The 22,296-nt window shown below is 46.0% G+C and overlaps 1 protein-coding gene and 1 pseudogene across 1 annotated transcript; one reads left to right on the top strand and one right to left on the bottom strand.

The window, feature by feature from the left end:
* Positions 1 to 3,422: 3,422 nt before the first annotated feature.
* LOC120644746 lies at positions 3,423 to 7,472 on the top strand (annotated as a pseudogene).
* Positions 7,473 to 11,660: 4,188 nt separating this feature from the next.
* On the bottom strand, positions 11,661 to 21,912 carry LOC120644747 (putative serpin-Z5). The gene is made up of 3 exons (XM_039921442.1): positions 21,766 to 21,912; positions 21,572 to 21,677; positions 11,661 to 12,764 (listed from the first exon to the last, which is right to left on the bottom strand). The coding sequence occupies exon 3, from the start codon at positions 12,663 to 12,665 to the stop codon at positions 11,976 to 11,978; it is 690 nt and encodes a 229-aa protein (XP_039777376.1). The 5' UTR covers positions 12,666 to 12,764; positions 21,572 to 21,677; positions 21,766 to 21,912; the 3' UTR covers positions 11,661 to 11,975.
* Positions 21,913 to 22,296: the final 384 nt, after the last annotated feature.

Consider the following 22,296-nt stretch of genomic DNA (forward strand, 5'->3'; position numbering starts at 1 on the left):
ACATATAGACATGTCACCATGAAATAATTCAAAAAAACTCATTCTAAATGTGTGATAGTCAAACTATATAGTAATCATTCTCTAAAAAGCAACAAATCAATTCTACCTTGCTCAAATTAATGAACAAATTAATAAATCATGCTCATTTTTTCTCATCCTTAAAATCCTTAAAATTTTGCATAATAACATATACACATGTCCCCGTGAAATAATTCAAAAAAATTACTCTAAATGTGTCATAGTTAAACTATCTAGAAAACCTTCTCTAAAAAGTAACAAATCGATTTTATTTTACTCAAATTAATGAATAAATTGGAAAATTATGCTCATTTTTCCTCAACCTTAATATCACTATTTTCTTTATCTAGAAAGCATGAAACAAAGAATAAACACCGTGAAAGAAGAGTGGAAGAAGCTACTAACCTTTGGTGCACTTGGATGGGTGAAATCCTCACAAATTTGGGGGAAAATGGGCAACACCTCCCCTCTAACACGCCATGAGAGAGAGGAGGAGCTCGGCCAAATGAAATGGTCGGGCTGGGGAAGAAGGAGTGCCTGGCTTATACGGGGCAAGTTAGTGCCGGCTAGTGGATTTAGCCGGCACTAAGTGTGGACATTTAGTGCCGGCTAGATTTACTAGCCGGCACTAACATGCAATTGACCAAGTTAGTGCCGGCTAGAATCACTAGCCGGCACTAACGTGTCTTTTGACCGTTGTGGCAGACGGGCTGACCGTTGGGGGATGGCACGTTAGTGCCGGCTGGAGTTTCTAGCCGGCACTAACGTACCCGCTTTGTACGGTTCATGCACGTTAGTGCCGGCTCCTATTTGACCGGCACTAACGTGCTGGTACCAATGTGTGTTTCTCCAACAGTGAGTGGGCCCTCAAATCATAACACATGAATTGCTTCCAAACATCTCCCCAAGTATTGTAAAATTTCTCCCAAAAAAAACTGATGATGCCATGCATTAACCGTCAAAAACAATACATTTGGCAGTGATCAGATCGAAATGATGAATGATTCTCTGTACTATACCTTTCTTTTTTACTAAAAACTAGGACAAGTCATGAGGTGGAATCTATACATTCATGTGATGGAATTTATATATGTTGCCCTGAAAAGAGGCAATTTTCCTTTATTTTAAACCGTTTCTGCAGTCCTAGAGAAACTAAAAGAAGTGTTTCACATTGGTTTGAACCTAGCATGCCCACCAACTTGGGATAAAAAGTATGGAGGAATGGACAAAAGTGGAAGCAAACCACGTGCACCAGCAGCTTCAAAATTTAATTGAGCTCACAAAAGAAATACAAGTAGGGCCAGATAAAACTACAATAAGACTCCAAGAGAGCTGCTCTCTTTGATTACAGCTTACAGGTACTGCTAAGTACATTAGGACTTCTGCACATCAATGAAGAAAGATGACATTAAACTAGTACAATGGTAATGCTGCCCATCATTGTTATCGTGTGAGGCGTCGAAGTAAGGAAGATAAAATGTGTCACATTTGGACATGCTTTAGGGTCTAACCTTTTGAATCTTTGACTACTATATAGCAAAAAATTGAGTCGATTTTCTTTATGCAACCTATATACTTTCCAGTACCACAACCTTTTTATTTTATAAATAATGGGCAAAGCTACACTTTGAAGATCACTTTTAAAATGTCAGTTGTTTGTGAGCAGAGTAGCACAAGCATGTGGGTCCTCTGTGCTATCCTCTAAATCGGCCATGATATTTTATACTAACCAGCAAAATAGGTAAGCAAATATCCAAACTGTGCCTAGCGACTCATATGGAGGTGCGTGGGGGCACCTCATCTGGTATCGAAATTGCAGTACCCTTCTCTATTGGTTCCATCATATAATTGATTAAAGATCTGTTTGGATCAACGTGCTAATAGGCGTGAAAGTGCTAAACTTTAGCACTGCTCATCCAAACATGAATGCTAATGGGGTGGGCTAAACTTTAGCCAAAGACTTCTAAAATATTAGCATATGTGTAAGTGCTAATATGTGCTAATATTTAGCACGCACTCAACTTTAGCTACTCCAACCGGCCCTAATACCGCAAGGTCTGTTTGATGGATCAGCTCCTTGTCTGCAAGTTGCCCTACAAGCTTATAGCTAGGGATGAACTTCATCTATGGCAAGCTGCAGGTGCTAAGGGGCTTAGAGCCCTCTGCGTAGGCCGGGTGGATTAGCTGTATCATTAGGGTGTTGTGGTCAGGTCCTACCTTCTTCCTTTTTTCCGTATTAGTTTCCTTTTTGTGTTTTATTCTACCGTCACCCATTCTGGCCCAAGGTGGTTATTGCAATTGGCCAATTTTCTCTTCTTAATACAAAGATACGCAGCTCTCCTGCGTGTTCGAGAAAAAAATATACACAATTTCGAAAGCTTTCATAATCCAATATAATTGTGAAAGCTTAATGCATGCAAAAGCTCCTCTGATATGAATGCTAAGGAAACTACACACCCTCATCAGTATCTGATTTTGGAGATGGTAAGGATTGTAGGCTACGCCTGCTGCTCTGCTGTGTGAGGCTTCTTCATGTAAAGAGATTCTAGACCTCAGTAGCACATGAATTAGTCAGCACACTCGTCAAGTTAACTCGTTAGTAGTGTGGTTAGCGGGTGTTCCTAAATACTAGCAGTTCTCAGAGTTTGTAACCCTCCCATTATTAATATAATTTTGATTCAGATTTGGGGTTTATTTTAACTTTTTATTATGTTATCATTGGATAATATATATGAAAACTTAAGGGGTTATTTGATATTTTATAACGGCATAAGTGTTAATTTACATGAAGATTAGGGGGTTACTTTAGATTATTTTTTAGAATGGCAGAGGTGGATAATTTAGATGCATGTTTAGAGGGTTACTTTAATCTATTTTTATAATAGCAAAAGTGGGTAATTTATTAGAAAAAAAACAAATTCAATGGCTATTATTTATTAGAGTTGCCAAATTGATGGCCGGATGTTTCTGATTTTTGTGAGAATCTGTAGAATTTCTCTATTTTTTTAGACTGACTACTTAGGATCCTACGTGGCTTCACCTGGAGGCTTCAAAAGGAGTCTTCAATTAGTTATAGTAAGATAGATGCTCCTTTTACTCGCAAATTAAAGAAACAGAATATAGGTAAAATACTTGCAAATTTAGGGTCCTTAATAACAACTATATTAGTGGATGCATAAGAGTTAACACGTACCACGTGACGAAATGATGATCTGACAGTGTCGATGGTAAAATACTATCGACAGTTCTTATCAACATGAACATTTGATCCATGATTCACGGGCCGGGACAAAAGTTTCCCATGTGAACCGTACCTTGCAAGAAGCAAAGAGTACTTAAAGTTACTTTTGAACCGCTCCTGCAGTAGTCCTAGCTAGAGAAATTAAAAGAAATGTTCTTGCGCTTTGCTCAGGGCTAACTTCTATAAGAGGCCAGGGCACCAGATCGCGAACCACACACTACTCATGACTCATCCGAATCCAAGGATGGATCTGAGACCAGCTTGTTGTTCGTCCACACTGCTACTGGTTCTCGCTCTGCTGCTGCCCTTTTGCGCCAATGCGGCCAGCAACGTGAGACACTCTTCCTAGCTTTCTTCCTAGTTCCTCTATCAGGGAACTCTCCACCATTTCTATAGTTCCGTTTTGGAAACTCACACTGATGATACGATGATGTCTCGCTCTCTTTAAAATTTCAGGTCTACATCGTGTACATGGGGGAGAAGAAACACGATGATCCAGCCATGGTCACCGCTTCGCACCATGGCACGCTCGCCTCCATTCTTGGGAGGTATTACTCTTGCGGAAGAAACTCTATTCTGTTCTTAGTTGATTGATGAAGAGCTAATTAAGTAATAATTAAGGATGTTTTGTTGCTATTGCTCAAATAATTAATAAACCGACAGCAAGGATGAAGCCCTCAAGTCCATAGTCTACAGCTACAAGCACGGGTTCTCCGGTTTCGCGGCGAAGCTCACCGACTCCCAAGTCGAAGAACTTAAGAGTAATCACCAAACTAATTAAACCTGCAGTCCCATGATGAAATATGAATAAGCTCGCGTTATCCGAACCAACTGCACTAACGAGCTCCGGATATGGATACAGAACACCCCGGAGTTATCAGTGTGAAGCCCAACACCTTCCACGCAGTTCACACCACCCGGAGCTGGGATTTTCTTGGGCTCGGCTACGATCAACCATCAGGGCTTCTTAAGAAGGCCAACTACGGCGAAGACGTCATCGTCGGCATCGTTGACTCAGGTTTGATTGCAGTGTTATTACAATGTTCTACCTAGCTGACATCGCCTGCGGCATCGTTGACTCCGGTTTGAGTTTGACAATGTTCTAGCTGACATCGTGCTTGGAGCTCGATCTGCCTTAATTCGATCGGTGTTGCAGGCATATGGCCGGAATCGCGAAGCTTTGACGACCATGGGTACGGCCCCGTGCCCAGGCGGTGGAAAGGCGTGTGCCAGGCCGGCGCCGCGTTCAACGCCACGAGCTGCAACCGGAAGATCATCGGCGCGCGGTGGTACGCCAAGGACGTCGGCCTCGCGAACCTGTCGAGCGGCGAGCACATGTCGGCGAGGGACGCCCACGGCCACGGCACGCACGCCGCCTCGACGGCCGCCGGCGCGCCGGTGCGGAACGCGGCGAGCCGCGGCGGCCTGGGCGCCGGCGTGGCGCGCGCGGGTGGCGGTCTACAAGGCGTGCTGGTACCACGCGCACGGCCGGGTGACGTGCTCCGACGCCGGGGTCCTCGCGGCCATGGACGACGCCGCGGGCGACGGCGTGGACGTCCTGTCGCTGTCGCTGGGGGGCATGCTCGAGAGCCCCGGGTCGCTGCACCTCGCGGCGAGGGGGGTCACCGTGGTGTTTGCCGCCGGGAACTCGGGCCCCGTGCCCGGGTCGGTGCAGAACGCTTCTCCCTGGGTCATATCGGTGGCCGCCAGCACGGTGGACCGGTCCTTCCCGACCGTGATTTCGCTCGGCAATGGAGAAAAGCTGGTGGTATGCACGTGATGACTTTTTTTTTATTTCAAAGTAGCCAGAAGCACTGGCCAGTCATGTAAGGGATTAGACGTCTACGCTGACCGAACTCAATGCAGATGAGGTTGGCCGAGTAATCTCAGAATGCGCCATGCTGTGCTAGCCATCCAACGGCTCGGTTCTCACATGATGACATTGAGCACCAACTTCGTGCCAATTTCTTTTTTTTTTTACAGACACTAGCTAGGTCCAAGAGAGTTTATTCATCATACCAATTTTTATTGCAGGGGCAATCTCTTTACCACGGCGAAGTGCCAGCAGTGAGCAGCAACGACTTCCATTCGCTTGTTTATGCAGCTAGGTAAGTAATGGCACGAAAGTGGATGCATGGCCACTTGTTTCTGCAGCAGCTGTTTACGACTACATCTCTGATTCAGTGACTCTAATGAGTGAGGCCGAACCTGTCACGCGCAGCTGCGATGAGAAGGCGCTAGCGGCGATCAACGTGACCGGCAAGATCGCCCTGTGCTTTTCGCCGCAGGAGGCAGCGGGCTCGCCGCCGGGCGCGGCGGTGAGCGATGCCCTTGTCGCGCTCTTCACGGCGAAGGCGAAGGGCATGATCTTCGCGCAGTACAGCAACAATCGACTGGACACCGTGCAAAGTATGTGCGAACAAGCCGACCTGGTCTGCGTGTTGGTGGACTACCAGCTCGCTTACAGAATCTTGGTCGGCTACGTTGCCGACGATGCCAGGTGAGAGGTTAATTCATCGTCTACTGCTCTACTTTCAGTTCAGTACCATCTGATCAGATTGCTTGGTAACCCTGAAAATGATTGTTCCGGGTGCTTTTCGTTTTCGCTGACTGACAGCTCGCCGGTGGTGAAGATATCTCCGGCGAAGAGTGTGGTCGGAGATTGGGTGCTTTCACCAAGGGTCGCCGACTTTTCGGGAAGGGGCCCCAGCGTGGCGTTTCCTGCCATACTGAAGGTCACGTTTTGATCTTGAGATTCTGAAACTGATAAATAATAAATTTTGTAAAAAGTTTGTAAAAAGTTTAAAAAATGATAAATAATAAATTTTGGAGAAAACATTGCCAAAAATATTCGGCCATAAAGTTTTGATACAAAACTTTGTAGAAAATTTTGAAAATATAAGAGTTGACCTAACAAATTCAAATATAAAAGTTGGTTCACATGCTGTAAGCTTCACATTAGCAAAAATACTTGCACTCTATAATTTGAAAATGGTGATTTAGACTTCACATGATACAATTACTTAGTTTAAGGATCTGAATGTGCAGTTTGGAAGTTTAGGGATCTAGACCGGAGGACTAGCAGTACATGAGATTTGCCATCTCAAGAAAATAGAAATTCTCTAAGGTGTGGACAATTGCCGGTGATTAGGCAACGAGAACTATCGTATCAGCAGCTACCTTTTTTTTTTGAAGTCAGAAATGCTGCCCTTCCGAATGCATCAAAACCCTTATTCTGTTTGAACAGCCTGACATAGCTGCTCCCGGAGTCGGCATCCTGGCGGCCAAGGGCCATTCGTATCAGTTCATGTCCGGGACATCCATGGCGTGCCCTTACGTCTCTGGGGTCGCTGCGCTGATCAAATCGGTTCACCCAGGCTGGTCGCCTGCCATGATCAAGTCTGCCATTGTAACCACTGGTACGCCCTCACGTCTCTGGGGTCGCATGTCACGTATCATTTAGAGCTGCTTCCAAAATTACCACAGCAATACGCTCCAAAGGCAGCTTAGTTGAATTCAGCTGTGTATTCTTGATGGTTGCAGCATCGGTGACCGATCGCTTCGGCATGCCAATCCAAGCTGAAGGAATGCCAAGGAAAGTAGCCGATCCGTTCGACTTTGGCGGCGGACACATAAACCCAGAAAGGGCCGTCGATCCGGGCCTGGTCTATGACATCAACCCAAAGGAGTACACCAAGTTCTTCAACTGCACTCTTAGCCCTGACGAATATTGTATGCAGGACATCGAGAAGCTCTACCTTCTCAACCTCCCATCCATTGCAGTGCCAGATCTCAAGGACTCTGTCACGGTCCGGCGTACGGTGACCAATGTCGGCCCAGTGAAGGTGACTTACAAGGCCAAGATTGAGGCTCCAACCGGTGTGACAATGTCTGTGGATCCTTCAGTGATCACCTTCAAGAAAGGTGGTCGTCAGACTAAGACGTTCAAGATAACGTTCAAAGCGATGCAGAGGGTACAGGGAGGCTACACCTTCGGAAGTTTGACATGGCTAGATGGCTGTACACACTCGGTTAGGATCCCGATCGCCGTTCGCACCATAATCCAGGAATTCTTCGCTGATACATCCTGAATCTGCTGTTGGTGAATTCCAATAATAATCCTGTCCCCATGTTGTTGGTTCATTCATGTTCTTGTAATATAAGACATTGGGGAATGAACCGAAACTCCAATAAAGGTTCGATTTTTGAAGCATTTCTTGACAACATCTCGCAGGAGCTCTTATAAGTTATAATACTATAAGTTTTGATTGTTACATTATTCCTCTTATTTACTGTTCTACAAGAGGTGTCTTTGTAGTTTATATATTGTACAAGTACATAAAGCTCAAGTCTCTCATATAAGTATACAAATACACATCAAACCACTGCCGAGGAAGAACATGAGTTTATTTCAAGTGCTAGAACCCTAATGAGCTAGAAAAATGCTTCCTGTATTAAGACAATTATTCTTAAAATCTAGTAGATTCGGCATTTTCGTACCCAGGTGCTCGGTTTCTCTTTTCTATTACTTATCTAGCTATGTTAAGGACACCTTTCTGTTGCTCTATCTAATAGTGATGCACAACTCTCCGAGATAATAAAACATGGAACATTCGGTGTTTATTGGAGGGAAAAGTCCGGTTTATACCCTCCAACTATCACAAAAGTCTAACTTTCAACCTTCAACTACGAAACCGGACAACATAGGCCATCCAACTGTCAAAACCTGACAAATTAGGCCCCTGGGTTGGTTTTGAAGGTGGTTTTTTATTTTGTGAGAATTAAAAATATTCAAATTTACACAAAAAAATTATAAATAATTCATTTTAAGACAAAAAAATTATGAAATGAGTATCATAAGTTTTCTAAAAATGTAACCTATCTATTGTCACATGACTTGTGAGTTATTCAGATCTAATTTTTTTTATGTTCATAATATTTAGTTGCTTGCAGTTATCCCTATTATTTTTAATAACTAAGATTCAAATGGAGCAATAATAGATAGGTTACATTTTTAGAAAAAGTTTGGTACTAGTTTCATATTTTTCTGATTTAAAGTGGATTAGTTTTGATTTTTTGGATCTAATTAGATTTATTTAATTCTTTTAGAAAATGCAAAACCACCTTCAATACCACCCCAAGGGCCAAATTTACCCGGTTTTGACAGTTGGATGGCCTATGTTGTCCGGTTTCGTAGTTGAAGGTTGAAAATCAGACTTTTGCGATAGTTCGATAGTTTCGTAGTTGAAAGTTGAAAATCAGACTTTTGCGATAGTGCGATAGTTTCGTAGTTATTGGAGCAATATCCAAAAACTGAAACTTGTGCAAATTCCATGGACAACTTTTTTTGTGAGGGTACAGCTTACCTGAGTATTAAAAATTTTTGAAACCTTGGTCCCCCAAAATGGTGGACTTTTAGTCAGACTATACCGCACAAACAGAGTATACTGACAGTTTTCAAACATAGGGCAGTGGTAGTCCTAGTTTCCGTACTGATTGTTCAAAAAACTAGCACGGGGATGCTAACTTATACAAAAAGAACGCACAGAGAGTTCTTTTTGTATAAGCTAGCGTTTGGAACAATCACTGTTGGTGATAAATTAGTTTTCATACGGATATGATAATGAGAACATTGTTTTGTTAACTTATATAATAAAAACTTAGATATAGATGATCATAGTTAGCAACATTTGAGCTAATAAGACGAACGTATTGTAATAAAAGAAAGCATCAATTCTTAATGAAACGGACGTGGCTCTGGTAATAAAAAAAACCTGCACCCAAGTTTTTGTTTAAGAACAAACTCAGAACATGAGGACTTGAGGAGGGATAAACTAATGCATTATGCATAGATCAAAATCCTTGTTATCTACCCACTTTTGCAGTTGATGGGATGCAAATCTCGAGACCAACACAAGAAGAGAGAAGGGCATCTCACTCACAAGCAGACCCACATGTCAGTGCAGGTCCACATCAGAACGAGAGAGGCAGAGGAGACAAGAGTGAATGAATAAGGTGAGAGGCCCGGCTGTTCTTTTTGTTTCTAAAAAAGGAAAGAGTCTAAATTACTCCCTGAACTATAGCCAAAGTCTAGATAATTTCATAAACTACAATTTGGTTCAATTTACCTCCAAAAATATGCAATTTATTCCATTTTACCCCATAATACAATTTGTATTTTTCTGTTTCTCCATACAAAAGTTGAATTTTAATTTCAAATTTTGCAAAGTAGTAGTGGACATCACAATGCATATTAAAAAGATATAATTTTTTCATCATTATTTTTCAAATAATTTTGAACTCCAATAATTAATTTATTATTAAATATCCTAACCTATCGAAATAATAATAATAAATTATGATGTATTTTTCTAAGATGTGTTATGATGTGCATCTTGTAAAATTTTAGCTTAAGACTCCACTTATGTATGGAGAAACGAAAAAGAAAATTGTATTAGGGGGTAATTTGAATCAAAGTGCATAGTTTTGGGAGTAAAATGAACTTAACAATAGTTTAGGGGGTTATCCGAGCTTTGACTATAGTTCAAAGAAGTAATTTAGACTTTTTCTAAAAAAATATAAATCTCGTGGGCCACACTTAACCCAAACCCAAACCCAAGCTGTCGAGTGTAAGCAGCTGTATTTTCTGGCAGAACTGAAAAAAGTGTGTAAGCTTTAGAAGATTCAGTTTAGTGCATTGTTTTTTAGGCGTCGCCTAGGAGAAAGGCGTGGTCGAGGGCCTGGCCGTCGGGGTCGCCACGACCTCAGCATGTATGGCGTCCGCCTAACCGAATTAGGCATCATGTAGGCGTAGATAGGCGTTGGGCGGACGCCTACAGCTGCGCCGCAGACGCCGAGTGAATCGCAGGGCAAGGGCGCCAAAAGGACTGCTGCCTCACGCGAAATCGAACGCACGCCTGCGCGAAAAGCAATAGGCGCGGGAAATCGACCGCGCGTCTGCCCAAATACGCTCCTCACACAGGAAATCGACCACGCGAGGCATTTACCGTGAGTGCGGGCGAGGGGAGAGGAAGATAGCAGGCGGCGGGCGAACCTCGAGCTCTGTTTGCGGCTTGGCTGCTCCTCTGCTCGAGTCCACCAGCCGGCCACCCATGCCGCGGAGCGGGCCCTGCAGCACCTGCTCTGTCTCGAGTCTGCGCCCGCGCCTCCATCGGCAGCTGCGCCCGCGCCTCCGTCAGGTACTTCCCTTTCCGCCTGGTGTGCCTCCCGCCTCCTCTGCTTTCCCAAATCTTTGAGGCGTGTACTCTGCTGTCTACTTTCCCTTCCGCCTCCTCTGCAGCCCTGCTTCCCTGCTCTTCCTCTGCTTCCCTTCTCTTCCTCTGTTTCTTTCCCTCTTCCCTCCCTCATTAAGTTATATTATGTTATTAGGGACTAATTGTTGCTATTGAGTGATGAGAGATTTCAGATTTGCTATTTTGCTACTTTATGTTGTGCACTAGCACTCTGGTGGCATTATTTATTATGGTATTACATGCTAAGACTTGGCAATATTAAGGTGTGATATGCTTCTGAATTTTAGTGGCAATATTAAGATGATCATATGGCGCCTAGAATGTGTGTATGGCGTTGCCTAGGCATCCGCCATAAACGCCTAGGCGTTGTGAAGGGGGTCGGGCGCTTGAACACTTCGTCGGGAGCTTGAACACTTCGTCGCTGTACAAGGCGCTCATGGCTGCCCACACTCCATCCTGTGAGTTCGCTAGCTTCGTTTGGAAGAACCGGGCACCGCCCAGAGTCCGGTTCTTCGTGTGGCTACTCATGCAACGACGCATCCAAAGCCGGAGCAACCTCCTCAAGAAGTCTATCATCACGGATGACACTTGCGAGCTGTGCAAAGATCACCCTGAGACAGTGGACCACATCGTCTTCCACTGCCCAGTGGCGGCGGCCTTCTGGCGACAAGTTGGTTTCGAGCTAAATGCACATGCAACCGTCGAAGCACTCCAATCTCTCGCAGCATCAAGCCCCGCCCTGAATCCCCACGGGTCGGTTTTCCTCTTCCTATGCTGCTGGAACATCTGGAAGCACCGCAACCGGGTTGTGTTCGACGGCGCCGAGCCTTGCCTACAACGACTCTTGCGCAACTGCAACGAAGATGCGCGCCTCTGGGCATGGCGCCTGCCTAGGGCGGACGCTGGAGTAATCGAGTCCTGGTGTAATAACAGATTTCACCCCCCCCCCCCCAATACCCCATTTCTGCTGTACAATCTGACTCATGAGTCAGATGAATGAAATATGAAAATCAGGTGGGGAAACCCCCCCCCCCCCCCCGTTTGGCTGTCAAAAAAAAGGGGGTCGGGCGCCGCGCATCGCCGCAACGCCTCAAAAACATTGGTTTAGTATTTAACCCAGATTATTCTGAAAAACAACAAGAAAGCGATGTGTAGAACACATTCCGCAAGAGAGGCAGTCATCAGTCATCACAACTTGTTCTGATCACTGACGAAACGGTGAAGGTTGTGCGAGGCAATCAAGTTACACCAAATTATCCCAGTGAGGCCGTGTGTTACAAAACACCATGTTACACGACAGCTACTAACTGATAGGTCAAAAGCAACAAGCAACACCTCCTCACAAAGGCACTTTGCAGAGTATTAGCCAATATATACATGGATGCGGCTTTGTTGAATCCTGACGCCGATCACTTGGTGGGATCCAGGACGTGCCCCGCGAACACGATCACCCCAGACCAGTCCTAGATGAGGAAGGTGAAGGGATGGTCGGCGATGAACTCGACAAAGTCTGGGGTGAGATCAGGCCTGCCACGCAGGTAACTGTCGAGTTCGACCCCCTCACTGCCTGCCTCGCTCACCTTAACGACCGCCATGTGTGCAACCTTGCTCAGGGACATAGGGCGGCGCTGCTGCTCGTCCCCCTCAGCGGCGATGTCGTCCGCCACGCACATGCCCTGCAGGTCGGCCTCCTCCGGCGAGAATGGCAGAGAGAGCCCCAGCCGACAGAGGTCAGCCTCGAGGTCATCCCACTTGAAGGAGATCTCGAACTTGGGCAGCTTGACACGGACAGTCCTCTCTGTCATCTGGTCCAAGATGCCCTGCAGAGACGCCGGTGCTGCGGTGACCACGTCCACCATGGCTGTGATGCCGTCACGCGCGTCCGGGAGGAAGACAAACATGGAGTAGCACGCCTCGTAGCAGTGAAGCTCTTCCTCTTCGAACATCACCACCCTCCACGGCACGTAGGGGAGCTTGAGGACCTTGAACGCGTCGAAGCACGCGATGCACATAGTGCCGAACGCAGTCATGAAGCTTGCCTCAGCATGGCTGCAATCAAGGCAGAAGAACGTGCCTGGCCATGTGCCGTGGGGATGGAACGAGTGCCGCCACACACCCTTGAAGTAGACTGCATTGGCGAGCACAATGTCCATCGCAACGCCAACAACATCACTTTCGCAGATGATGTCCTTGATGAGGCCGTTCGTTGCCTTCTTCACCGACTCGTTGATCGTCTTGACAGCTGCCTTGGGCTTCACACCTCACCAATATATCATAAAGAATGGTAAATCATACTGTACTCATATCGGAACATAACTTTTGCAAAAACTATAAGACATCATTGTTTATGGCAAACTCTAATATTATAGGTAGAGAACAAACACAAGATTATCATGCTTGAAAGCGATCGGGTGCTCTAGCCTAAGAGAGGGATGGGGTGAATTAGGCACTATTAAAACCTTAACCTATGGCTCCAACTAGTTTGCACAAAACATAAACTAAAACAAGCTATTTAGATGTGCAACTACGGTTCTCCTTAGTGTGAAACCCTCATCCCAAAAAAGTTTTGCAACTTATAGCCAATCCTAGTAAGATACTATACTAAAAAAGTAAAGGCAGACATGTTGCAATATGAAATGCGGAAGCTAAAGGAGAGGGATGAGAGAAAGCGAACTCTCGACACGAGGATGTATCCCGTGGTTCAGTTTGCCACAAAGACGTCCCTACGTCCACGTTGTTGAAGCACTCACGAAGAGTATCGCTTCCCGGCAATCAAATCTCTTCTGTGAACACGATCACGGTCACCTTGATTCCGATCTTCACTAAGGGAGATTGCCCACGAAGGAGGGGTTTCCGTCCCCCGCACAAAGTCGTCGACGCCGCTCCACACCAAGCCGGAGGGTCGTTGACTTGCCGGCGAGCCACCAAGGCTCCAAGAATGGCCGGCGCACCAAGATACAAGGTTGGTTCACTCTAGAACCACAGCACAAGGATCTCAACCTTACTTGATCACTCTCTCAAGAGCTAACCTAACACTAACACTCACAAAGCTTGTGCTAAGGACTAAGGATTTGATCTTTATGCTCTTGTATGGCTTGGAGGTGTTCTTGGATGTGTGTGTGATGTCTTGGGACTCCAGCCCACTTCAAATGGCCGGGGTGAGGCGTATATATAGACCACCAAGTCTTGTAGCCGTTGCTCCAACGGTCAGCAGAAATCTGCATACCACCGGTTGAACCGATGCCTCTGCATTGGTTAGCGTCGGTTCAACCGGTCACCCTCAGATCTGAAATAGCCGTTGAGCTTCTGACACACAGTCTGCTGCTGACACAGTACCCATCGGATAAACCGGTGACAAGGCATCGGTTAAACTGGTCACGCTGGACCGTTACATAGCCGTTGCACTTGCTGACGTCATTGCTCCGATGCGTTGCTTCGGTGGGTACCGGTTCATCCAGTGCTGAAGACTTGGCTCCTGGGCATTTGACATCGTCTCTGGAACACAGTACGTTGAATGCACCGATGCCTCTTTTTACATCGTCGGTTCATCCGGTGCCTAAGGGCTGACTTGGCTTGATTCCATTCGACGCTCAGACTTGTACTGTTGCCAGGGCGTCGGAACTTTCGACAACCATCGGATGCACCGAAGCTATAGGCATCGGTTCTTCCGGTGCTACTGGTTTCTGCAGAACTCGTTCGATTCAGCGTTTCTTTTGAGTTCTTTCATCGTGTTTTGCTTTATATGGCCTTTTTACTTCATCTCTAGGACCTAAAAATGTTCACTCAACAAAACCATTAGTCTCATTGATTACGTTGTCATACGATCACCAAAATCACTCGAAATGACATAAATGGTGCCATGTTCGTTACAATGCTGCTGTTTATAGTAAAATGGATGGAATATAAAAGATAGTGATTAATAAGAATGAAAATCTTTTTAAAAATGGCATGTGCTTAACTGTAACCCTCCAGCGTCTTAGGACCGGAAACAGAATGAATTTGAGGGAGTTAGGCAAAATTGATAAAGCTACTCCACCCTGGGCCGGCTCTGCGTGGTGGACCTAGCATTTTTGCTAGGGTTTTGTGATGCTTTATTAGTCTGCAAACTTGAAAAATGCGTAGAAAATTCTACAGACCTCGGAAAAATACGAAACTTGTTTTGTTGGGTTCGTATCGCTGAGATCTACTTAGGAAAAATGTTGTTTTGTATGTTTCCATGCTGTTTGTTAAGGTTTTAGTGTGTTTTTGTATGCTCTATCCCAAAATGGTTTAATATAGAACTTTTCGCTGGAAAGTGGTAAAATGGTGAAACTAGTTTTGTTAGCTTTGTTTTCATGCCTAGTATCTATGATAATTTTCATGGATTTGTTTAGTTAAGTTTGCATGCTTTTTCTGTTTTATCTTGTTTTGAATAGCTAAAACTTAATATATTTATGATTAATTATAGGAAAATGCCTTTGCTGCAAAACCAATTTTCATGAGTTCCTTGTAATGTCCTTTATCTGCTTAATTTAGTTTATGATTTATGCTTGTGGTGTAAGTTCATTTCTTAATTCTCGCTTTAGTTCGGTGCTCGCATGTTCTTTGGTGATCGTTTGTCGTCGCGCGTGTTTGCGTTGTGTATCATCGCATTTTGTGCCATTCTTTCTTCATGCCATATTCTCTTGCATAATCCATGGCATCCATTTAATGCATGCATCGCATTCATGCATTATAGTGACTGAATCGTCGGAGATCGAACCCGTAGAGCCCACCGAGTCCGCTGAGCCTGAACCCGGAGTCCAGTTCGTGGTCGAGCCCGAAGTTAACCAAGGCAAGCAGCTAAGCATGATTCCTTGCTCCTATTTAATCTGAGTTAGTTAGTTATATCACCGGGTAATGTTGGGTTATATAGTATGTATGTATTGCATTCTTGTACCTAATTTCTTGCATTGTCCTTCCTTGATTTGTTACTCATATCCTTGTCACTTGTTAGTCAGTTAATTACTTAACCTGACTAGATGCTTAGCTCTGCTTAGAGTACCCCTTTTGCTCGCTAGAAAGGTTAGTTTGGCACATCACATCTGCTGGTTATCCTTGATCGCGCTTGAGTCGTTGGAGTCCTGTCGGGTAGCAATACCGAGATTCGAGCGGAATGATAGGGCCTAGAGAATGTTGTCACATGGGCATAGTCCGCTTGGATCATTTAAGGACCGTCCGTGGATGCCATCGGCTTTGAGCAACTATTCGTGCTACCACATATCCAATATAATGGTACGGATGAGCCAATTACCTTCTTTGACTTGATCATTGATGTGCAGTCCTAGATACGTGGTCAAGGGCTATGCAGGGAGGCTTAGGGGTGTCCCCGGTGGACCTATGTGCAGGAAAGTTTAGAGGTGTCCCCGGTGGACCTAAGTTACTCCACGCGTAAGCTAGGTGTGAAGTTCAATTATCGAGCCTTGTTGGGAACGGTTGACGTGAGTACTCCCTTGCCCGGCGTGATCGGTTGGGTAAATCGCATGGTCCTCGCGTCGTGTGGGTAAAGTAGTACACCCTTGCAAGGTTTTAATCAATTCGAATTGCCGCGCTCTCGGTTATGAGCAAGCTCTTGGTTCGTCGAATTCCTCGTAGAGAGTTTCGATTTTGTTGGCTTTGGTTCTTGTTCCAGCTATGATCATTCATGTATTATGCTCTTAATCAACTAAAATTTTTGGGGTTTGGGCAAGAATAATTAATCTTGCTAGGTGATAGTTTAGAGAGCTCTTGCTATGCAATAATTACTTAGCCCTAAAGCTTTCATTTGAGCTTCTACATATTCCTTGCCTAATTATTCGCGTAAGACTTGCGAGTACCTTTGTACTCAGGTTACTTTCTAAACCTAGTTGCAGGTGAGCCGGAAGTGGTGTTCGGCCACTTCTACCCCGTTGATCCAAGTGCGGGGGAGGAGTAGGTCGTTGTGGCTGTAATGATGTTCTTGAGCAAGGCATCATTATCTTAGTATGTCTTTATCATAATCGAGCTCCGTGAGAGCATGTAAATACAATAAACTTTAAGTTTCTGTTTAATATGGCTTTTGTGAGCCCAAGACTTGTAATGGAAGTTAGTCGGAACCCTCCTATATTGAACCTGTGTTGAATTTTAGTAATGTAAAACTGCTCTTTGTGGTTCTGTGACAATGTATCTGATTGTAAATGGTATATGCATATGCTAGATCCTGGGCGTATGTTGGAGCACATACCGGGACTACCGGATTTGATGTTATTTTGGGCGAATGACGTGTTGGTTATTCGTGTCTCTAGATGTGGGTTAACATGTGGCACGCTCTCTAGCATGCACGTGTTAGCTCTCATCTGAATGATAATGACCGGCGGTTTGCCTAAAATGGTGTCAAATTGGGCGGTTCTCACACCCGGTTTGTTGATTTGTACTTGAGAAATAGTGATCTTGAAAATAGTTCGTTTTGTAGTCAATGCTTCCTATTGTTGTGTATTTACTACATCAGTGATTTAACTCTCATCAGCCACTAACTCCATGTATGACGCCAACAAACATTTTAATTTTTATTTTTTTGCAAAAAAGATTGGCTCACATCGATGAGGATCAATCAGGCTAAACGCCTGGATATTTATTCAGAAGAGGTAATATATATCCAGGCCACTCGAGGTCCACATCGATCATGCTCAATCAGGCTAAACACCTAAATGCATTATGTTTTCTATAGTTCTAATTAAGATGCATTTTCTAACTGTGGTTTTGTTTGATCCAAATGTGTTGTGTGCCCCCCACCTGCACCTTTGGTCCATGAAAATAGTGAGACATTTACCAAGGCCTGGTGGACAGCATGCGGAACAATCAGGATACTTTGAGATCTAACCTTTACCAAGGCCTGGTGGACATCAGGCATTCGGGTGAAAGATGCTGAGAATGTCGGAAGGTGTACCGTGCTGTCTTCGTCATTTATTAGAGGATACCATGATATGAGGCACCGGTACATGGATGCTATGGCTCTGGTGCGAAAATATGGTAAACTAGATATCAAAAGTGGGTGCGAAAATAAGCCAGGTGGGGCAACATGCTGGGAAGTGCGTATTCATTTCTCGAGTACCGCTCTGTCCATCTGATGACGAGATGTTCCCGTTCCAGTTTAAGAGCAAGCAGTTTCCTATCAGGCTGAGCTTTGCCATGACGGTCAACAAGTCACAGGACCAAACTATATCCTGAATGTGGGTGTGTATCTGCCCGCACCGATGTTCTCTCACGGTCTATTGTACGTTGCGATGTCTAGAGTCACGTCAAGAGCAATATCACGATCCTTGCCCTCCCACCTGATGTGGACGCATAGGAGGAGGCCAAAAAGATGGAGAATAAAAATGCTAAAAAGAATGTCGTGGGAAAAAAATAAAAAGAATGCATCAAGTAAAAAAGGTAAGAATAATAAGACCCTAGCAATGGATGGACCTTTTACTAAGAATATTGTATTTAAGGAGGTTCTAACGCTATAGGCGAGGTATCAGAAGATTACTAGCACATACAATGCGTTTTTAATTCAATTTAAAAACACATTGTATGTGCTACATGAGGAGCGAAAAAACATTACTAAGCTAATAAAAAATTATACCTGATGCTCATTAAGGATTATATATACTTGTTTGTGCAAAGTAATACCAGGACATTAAAGTTAATAAATGAAAATCATACCTAGTGGTCAATGAGTACCATACCATGTACGTCACAGAAGACTAATTAAATACAATTATGGGATTTAGCAAGATAGCAGTACCATTAGTCAAAAGTTGCTCCTATCATGTTCCTTATTATAGTATACCACGGGTCGGGTCCCAACATAGGGTTAATAGTCAAAAATGCATACGGCGCAGCCTAGGGACGAGCGTCGAGCGGCGTGGAGATGGGCGCACGGCAGCGTAGGATCCCGTCATGGTCACCGATACCAAATGTTATGGCCGTCGTTGGGGTTGATCGGGGAGAGTTGAGGGAGCAGCGGCGACGGGCGTGCTACGGTACCCACGGAGCTACAGTACCGCGGGTACTGTTCACAGCGTGGTGTCGGCTAGGGTTTTGGGGGTTGTAGGGGCGCTAGAAACGCCGGTTGCGGGGCTTTGCCCATGACCGGCAAGAGGGAAGGGATTTTCTTCTAATCTCTTTCTTGATTCTCGATTGATACATCTCCTCTCATTATATAGAGAGGTTTGACTTGGCCCCTAAGCAAGCGACTAATTAACCCTAATGGGCTAAGGCCCAATTGGCCCTTGACTTCTCTGACACTACACGCCACCTGGACATGCAGCTCGTCCTCGAGCTGCAACCAAAGATTACGCAAACAATGACTCCACTAGACACAACCCTAACACCTAAGAACAAGCCTTTTACATCTTGGCTTATGTTATTGACCTGAAATAGACTAAGGCTCTTTATTTTGAACTCCTGAAGATATGGCGGACACCCTCCATGTGTTGCACCTGCACATGTGAAGCCACCGGGATCCCATGGACGCCATCTGGACGAAAGGGGAGCACATGGATGGCCACCGGAAATTGGTCGCAACAACGACCTATGGAGGCGCCCTCGTGGCGGCCGATGACGAAAAACGGCGGCGCTAGGCAAAGCGCTCTCTTCGATGACGAGATAGACGAGGAGGGGAGCGCCTTCCATACCGCCACCGACACAGTGGTGGAGTTCGCCGCCCGCGGAAAGAGCAGCATGCCCGCTGCCCATGGGGGAAACAACATGCCGAAGATCCTCGATGCAACGGACGAAATCATGCAGTCGCCTCACCCGCCGGTGCGCAAAGAGGCCACGAGCCGCCGCCTACAGCCGCACTGCTGCTAACGCCTAGCGCGCAAGCATCTTCAGTTGCCTCACCTGCTGGCACACCAGAAGGCCGCGCGCCGCCGCCTGCAGCCACACTGCCGCCACCGCCACCGCCGCCACATGGTGCACAAACGCCGTCACTGCGGCCATTGGTGGCGCTGCTGGCGACGTTGTTGAGGATGGTGCAGCAACCACAGCGAAATTGACCGCCACGCCGCCCTGCTGCAGCACAGGGTCCGCCCTGAAGCTGTCGAGTAGCGCAAGGCAGCGGTCGATCTTGGCGATGATCGCTGCCACCGCCACAGGATCGAAGTTAGGGCCGCCCGTGGAAGGTGCAGGCTGTTGCGCGGGCAAGGGCGCCACAGTGGCCGTGGAAGTGGTGAACACTGGCAAAGCTGCAGAGAACAGGGCCGACGGTGCTGCGGAGAACAGCGCTGGCGCAGCCCAAGGATGTGCACCGAGCGCCGGCGACACAACGGAGAACAGGGCTGGCGTAGCCCAGGGATGGGCGCCGAGCGCGGCGGCATAGCGGAGAACTGGGACGGCGCAGCCCAGGGACGAGCGTCGAGCGGCGTGGAGATGGGCACGATAGCGTAGGATCCCGCCATGGTCTTCAATACCAGATGTTATGGACGTCGTTGGGGTTGATCGGGGAGAGTTGAGGGAGCAGTGTCGACGGGCGTGCTACAGTACCCGTGGGCTACAGTTCCCACGGGTACTGTTCACATCGTGGCGGCGGCTGGGGTTTTGGGGCTGTAGGGGCGCTAGTAACGCCGGCCACGGGGCTTTGCCCATAGCCGGCAAGAGGGAAGGGATTTCCTTCTAATCTTTTACTTGATTCTCAATTGATACATCTCCTCTCATTATATAGAGAGGTTTGACTTGGCCCTTAAGCAAGCAATTAATTAACCCTAATGGACTAATGCCCAATAGGCCCTTGACTCCTCTAACAGCCCGTCTCCCAAAAGCAATTTACATATGGGTTCATAAGAGGGCCTTCAAAATTAGGACCTTCATTCCCAACTCTCCCTCCCTCTTGGCCCCTCTCTGAACACTCTTTTTGGCCCCTCTCCAAACATTCTCATACCTCCAACTGAAGTTCTGTTCGACCCCAGCGAGCCAGATCTGTGTTCCTTCAGGTATCACCAACCTGGCAGGCTTATAGAGGTTGCTATGTGCTACAACACCCAATACATCAACAGCCCCAACATGAAGATGACAGTGAAGGCAGTGACCAAACAAGTTGCTGAGCATCGCAACTTGATCGAAACTTTTCATCAGTGGCATTGAACAGGATGATGTTCAAGAAGATGACGATGAAGTGACAGAAATTACAATTGAGACTTCGAGCAGAACCAATGCTGGAGCTGAAGATGATGCTGAAGCAGTTGGGGAGGAGGCTACAGCAGAGATTCAATGTGAGATTACTGAAGCTGAAAGTTGATCCAATTAGGCCAGGCTTAGCTCTACAAGACATGGTAATCACTAATACTATGTTGCTTTAAGTTCTGCTTATGGTCGACACCACTTTCTTGACACTACTGTATACATTCTGACAGTTTCCATATGCACTCATTGCACCAAGAATGATCAGTCTTGTCTCTGGAGACAAGTTGATCAATTGCCGAAGGGAAATGAGAGAATAAGAGTTACAGCTTGCCAAAGCTAAGCCATACCACAGGATGGTACAGATCGAACTCCTCACATCCCGATTACGGCTTGGTAATCCATACCACAGCATGTATATGTGTATCCCAGGAGTCAGGGCAGAATGTAGTGTGTTGGTTCCTCCGTGTACTCGGGCATTCGCACTGTTGTTTGCAAGTTCAGCAATTTACATGGGTGAGGCCTGTGTGGAAATCAGGAGCTCTATCCTGTTCCTACGGAAGTTGGGCTATTCCACACAGGACTGACCCATCTGGAGTGTGGTTTATGTGCGTTCTTGATTCACTGTCTGAAATGGATTTGCATGTAAGACTGACATTATGTAATAATAATGCAAACTTGGTGTTATTTTGTCAGTTTCTTAATCTACCACAGTATGCAGTTTCTGTTTGAGCAGAGCCTCACCGAAGGATGTGTTAACCTCTTCTGCTCTGCCAGTACTATAGAATAGATTACTAGTTGATGTTGTCTAGCTGCATTGAAGCATTATAAGCTGCTAGCAAAGAGAGGCCAAATATGGCATTCATTCTAAGTATCTACAACAGGTACGATCAGATTGAGGCCTCAGCGACAGGATGCTGACCTCTGAGTTCCAGCCAACTGTGGCGTCGTTGTAGAGGCGAGGACGATGGTCCGTCCTGGTGTGTTTCCATTGATGCCCATTGTCACAAGCGCCGACTCCTCCGTCTCTACACTCACCAACGAAGTCTCCAGGGAAGACCCTCCCAAACATCCAACCGAAATCGAGGGCAATCGTGAGGGGAACAGGCAATTCACGGTCATCGGGTCCGTGGGCGATGTGCCTGACCTGGACGGCGGGCGCGTGTGCCATGGAGTTGTCCGAGGACTGAAGCGACCGCGGCGAGGTCATCTTCGACGGCGAATTCGATGGGCTTCATGGCGGCGGCGGGCGTGGGGCTGGGGATCTGCAAGCGTGGGCCAACAGAAACGAGTGTTGGAAAGCAGATCCTTGGGCCTGGGCGGTTTTTTCTTTTTTATATTTTTAAAAAATAAAAATTTCAAAAATATATATCCGTTTTGAAATATTTCAAAAATATCCCCCGGTCGCCCTCCCATAAGGCGACATGCCCTAAGTGTAATTTTTTTTCTTCATATTCGCAACGAGGTCCCTGGCAAAAAAAAAAGGGTCTGTCGCCCACCCAACGGGCGACAGGGGCCTGTCGCCCGGGGGGGGGGGCGACAGGGTCCCCTCCCCCTATATAAACCCTGGCCGCCATATGACGCTATCTCCTTTGTCATTTGAGTCTAAAAATTCAGAAAAAAAGAGAGGGGTGAGGAGAAAAAAAG

The sequence above is a fragment of the Panicum virgatum genome, chromosome 8K, assembly GCF_016808335.1.
Source record: "Panicum virgatum strain AP13 chromosome 8K, P.virgatum_v5, whole genome shotgun sequence".
Classification (NCBI taxonomy): domain Eukaryota; kingdom Viridiplantae; phylum Streptophyta; class Magnoliopsida; order Poales; family Poaceae; genus Panicum; species Panicum virgatum.

What these genes read in the sequence shown, in the direction of transcription:
- LOC120644747 (XM_039921442.1), bottom strand. Translation starts at nt 12,665, where the DNA reads ATGGACATTGTGCTCGCCAATGCAGTCTACTTCAAGGGTGTGTGGCGG.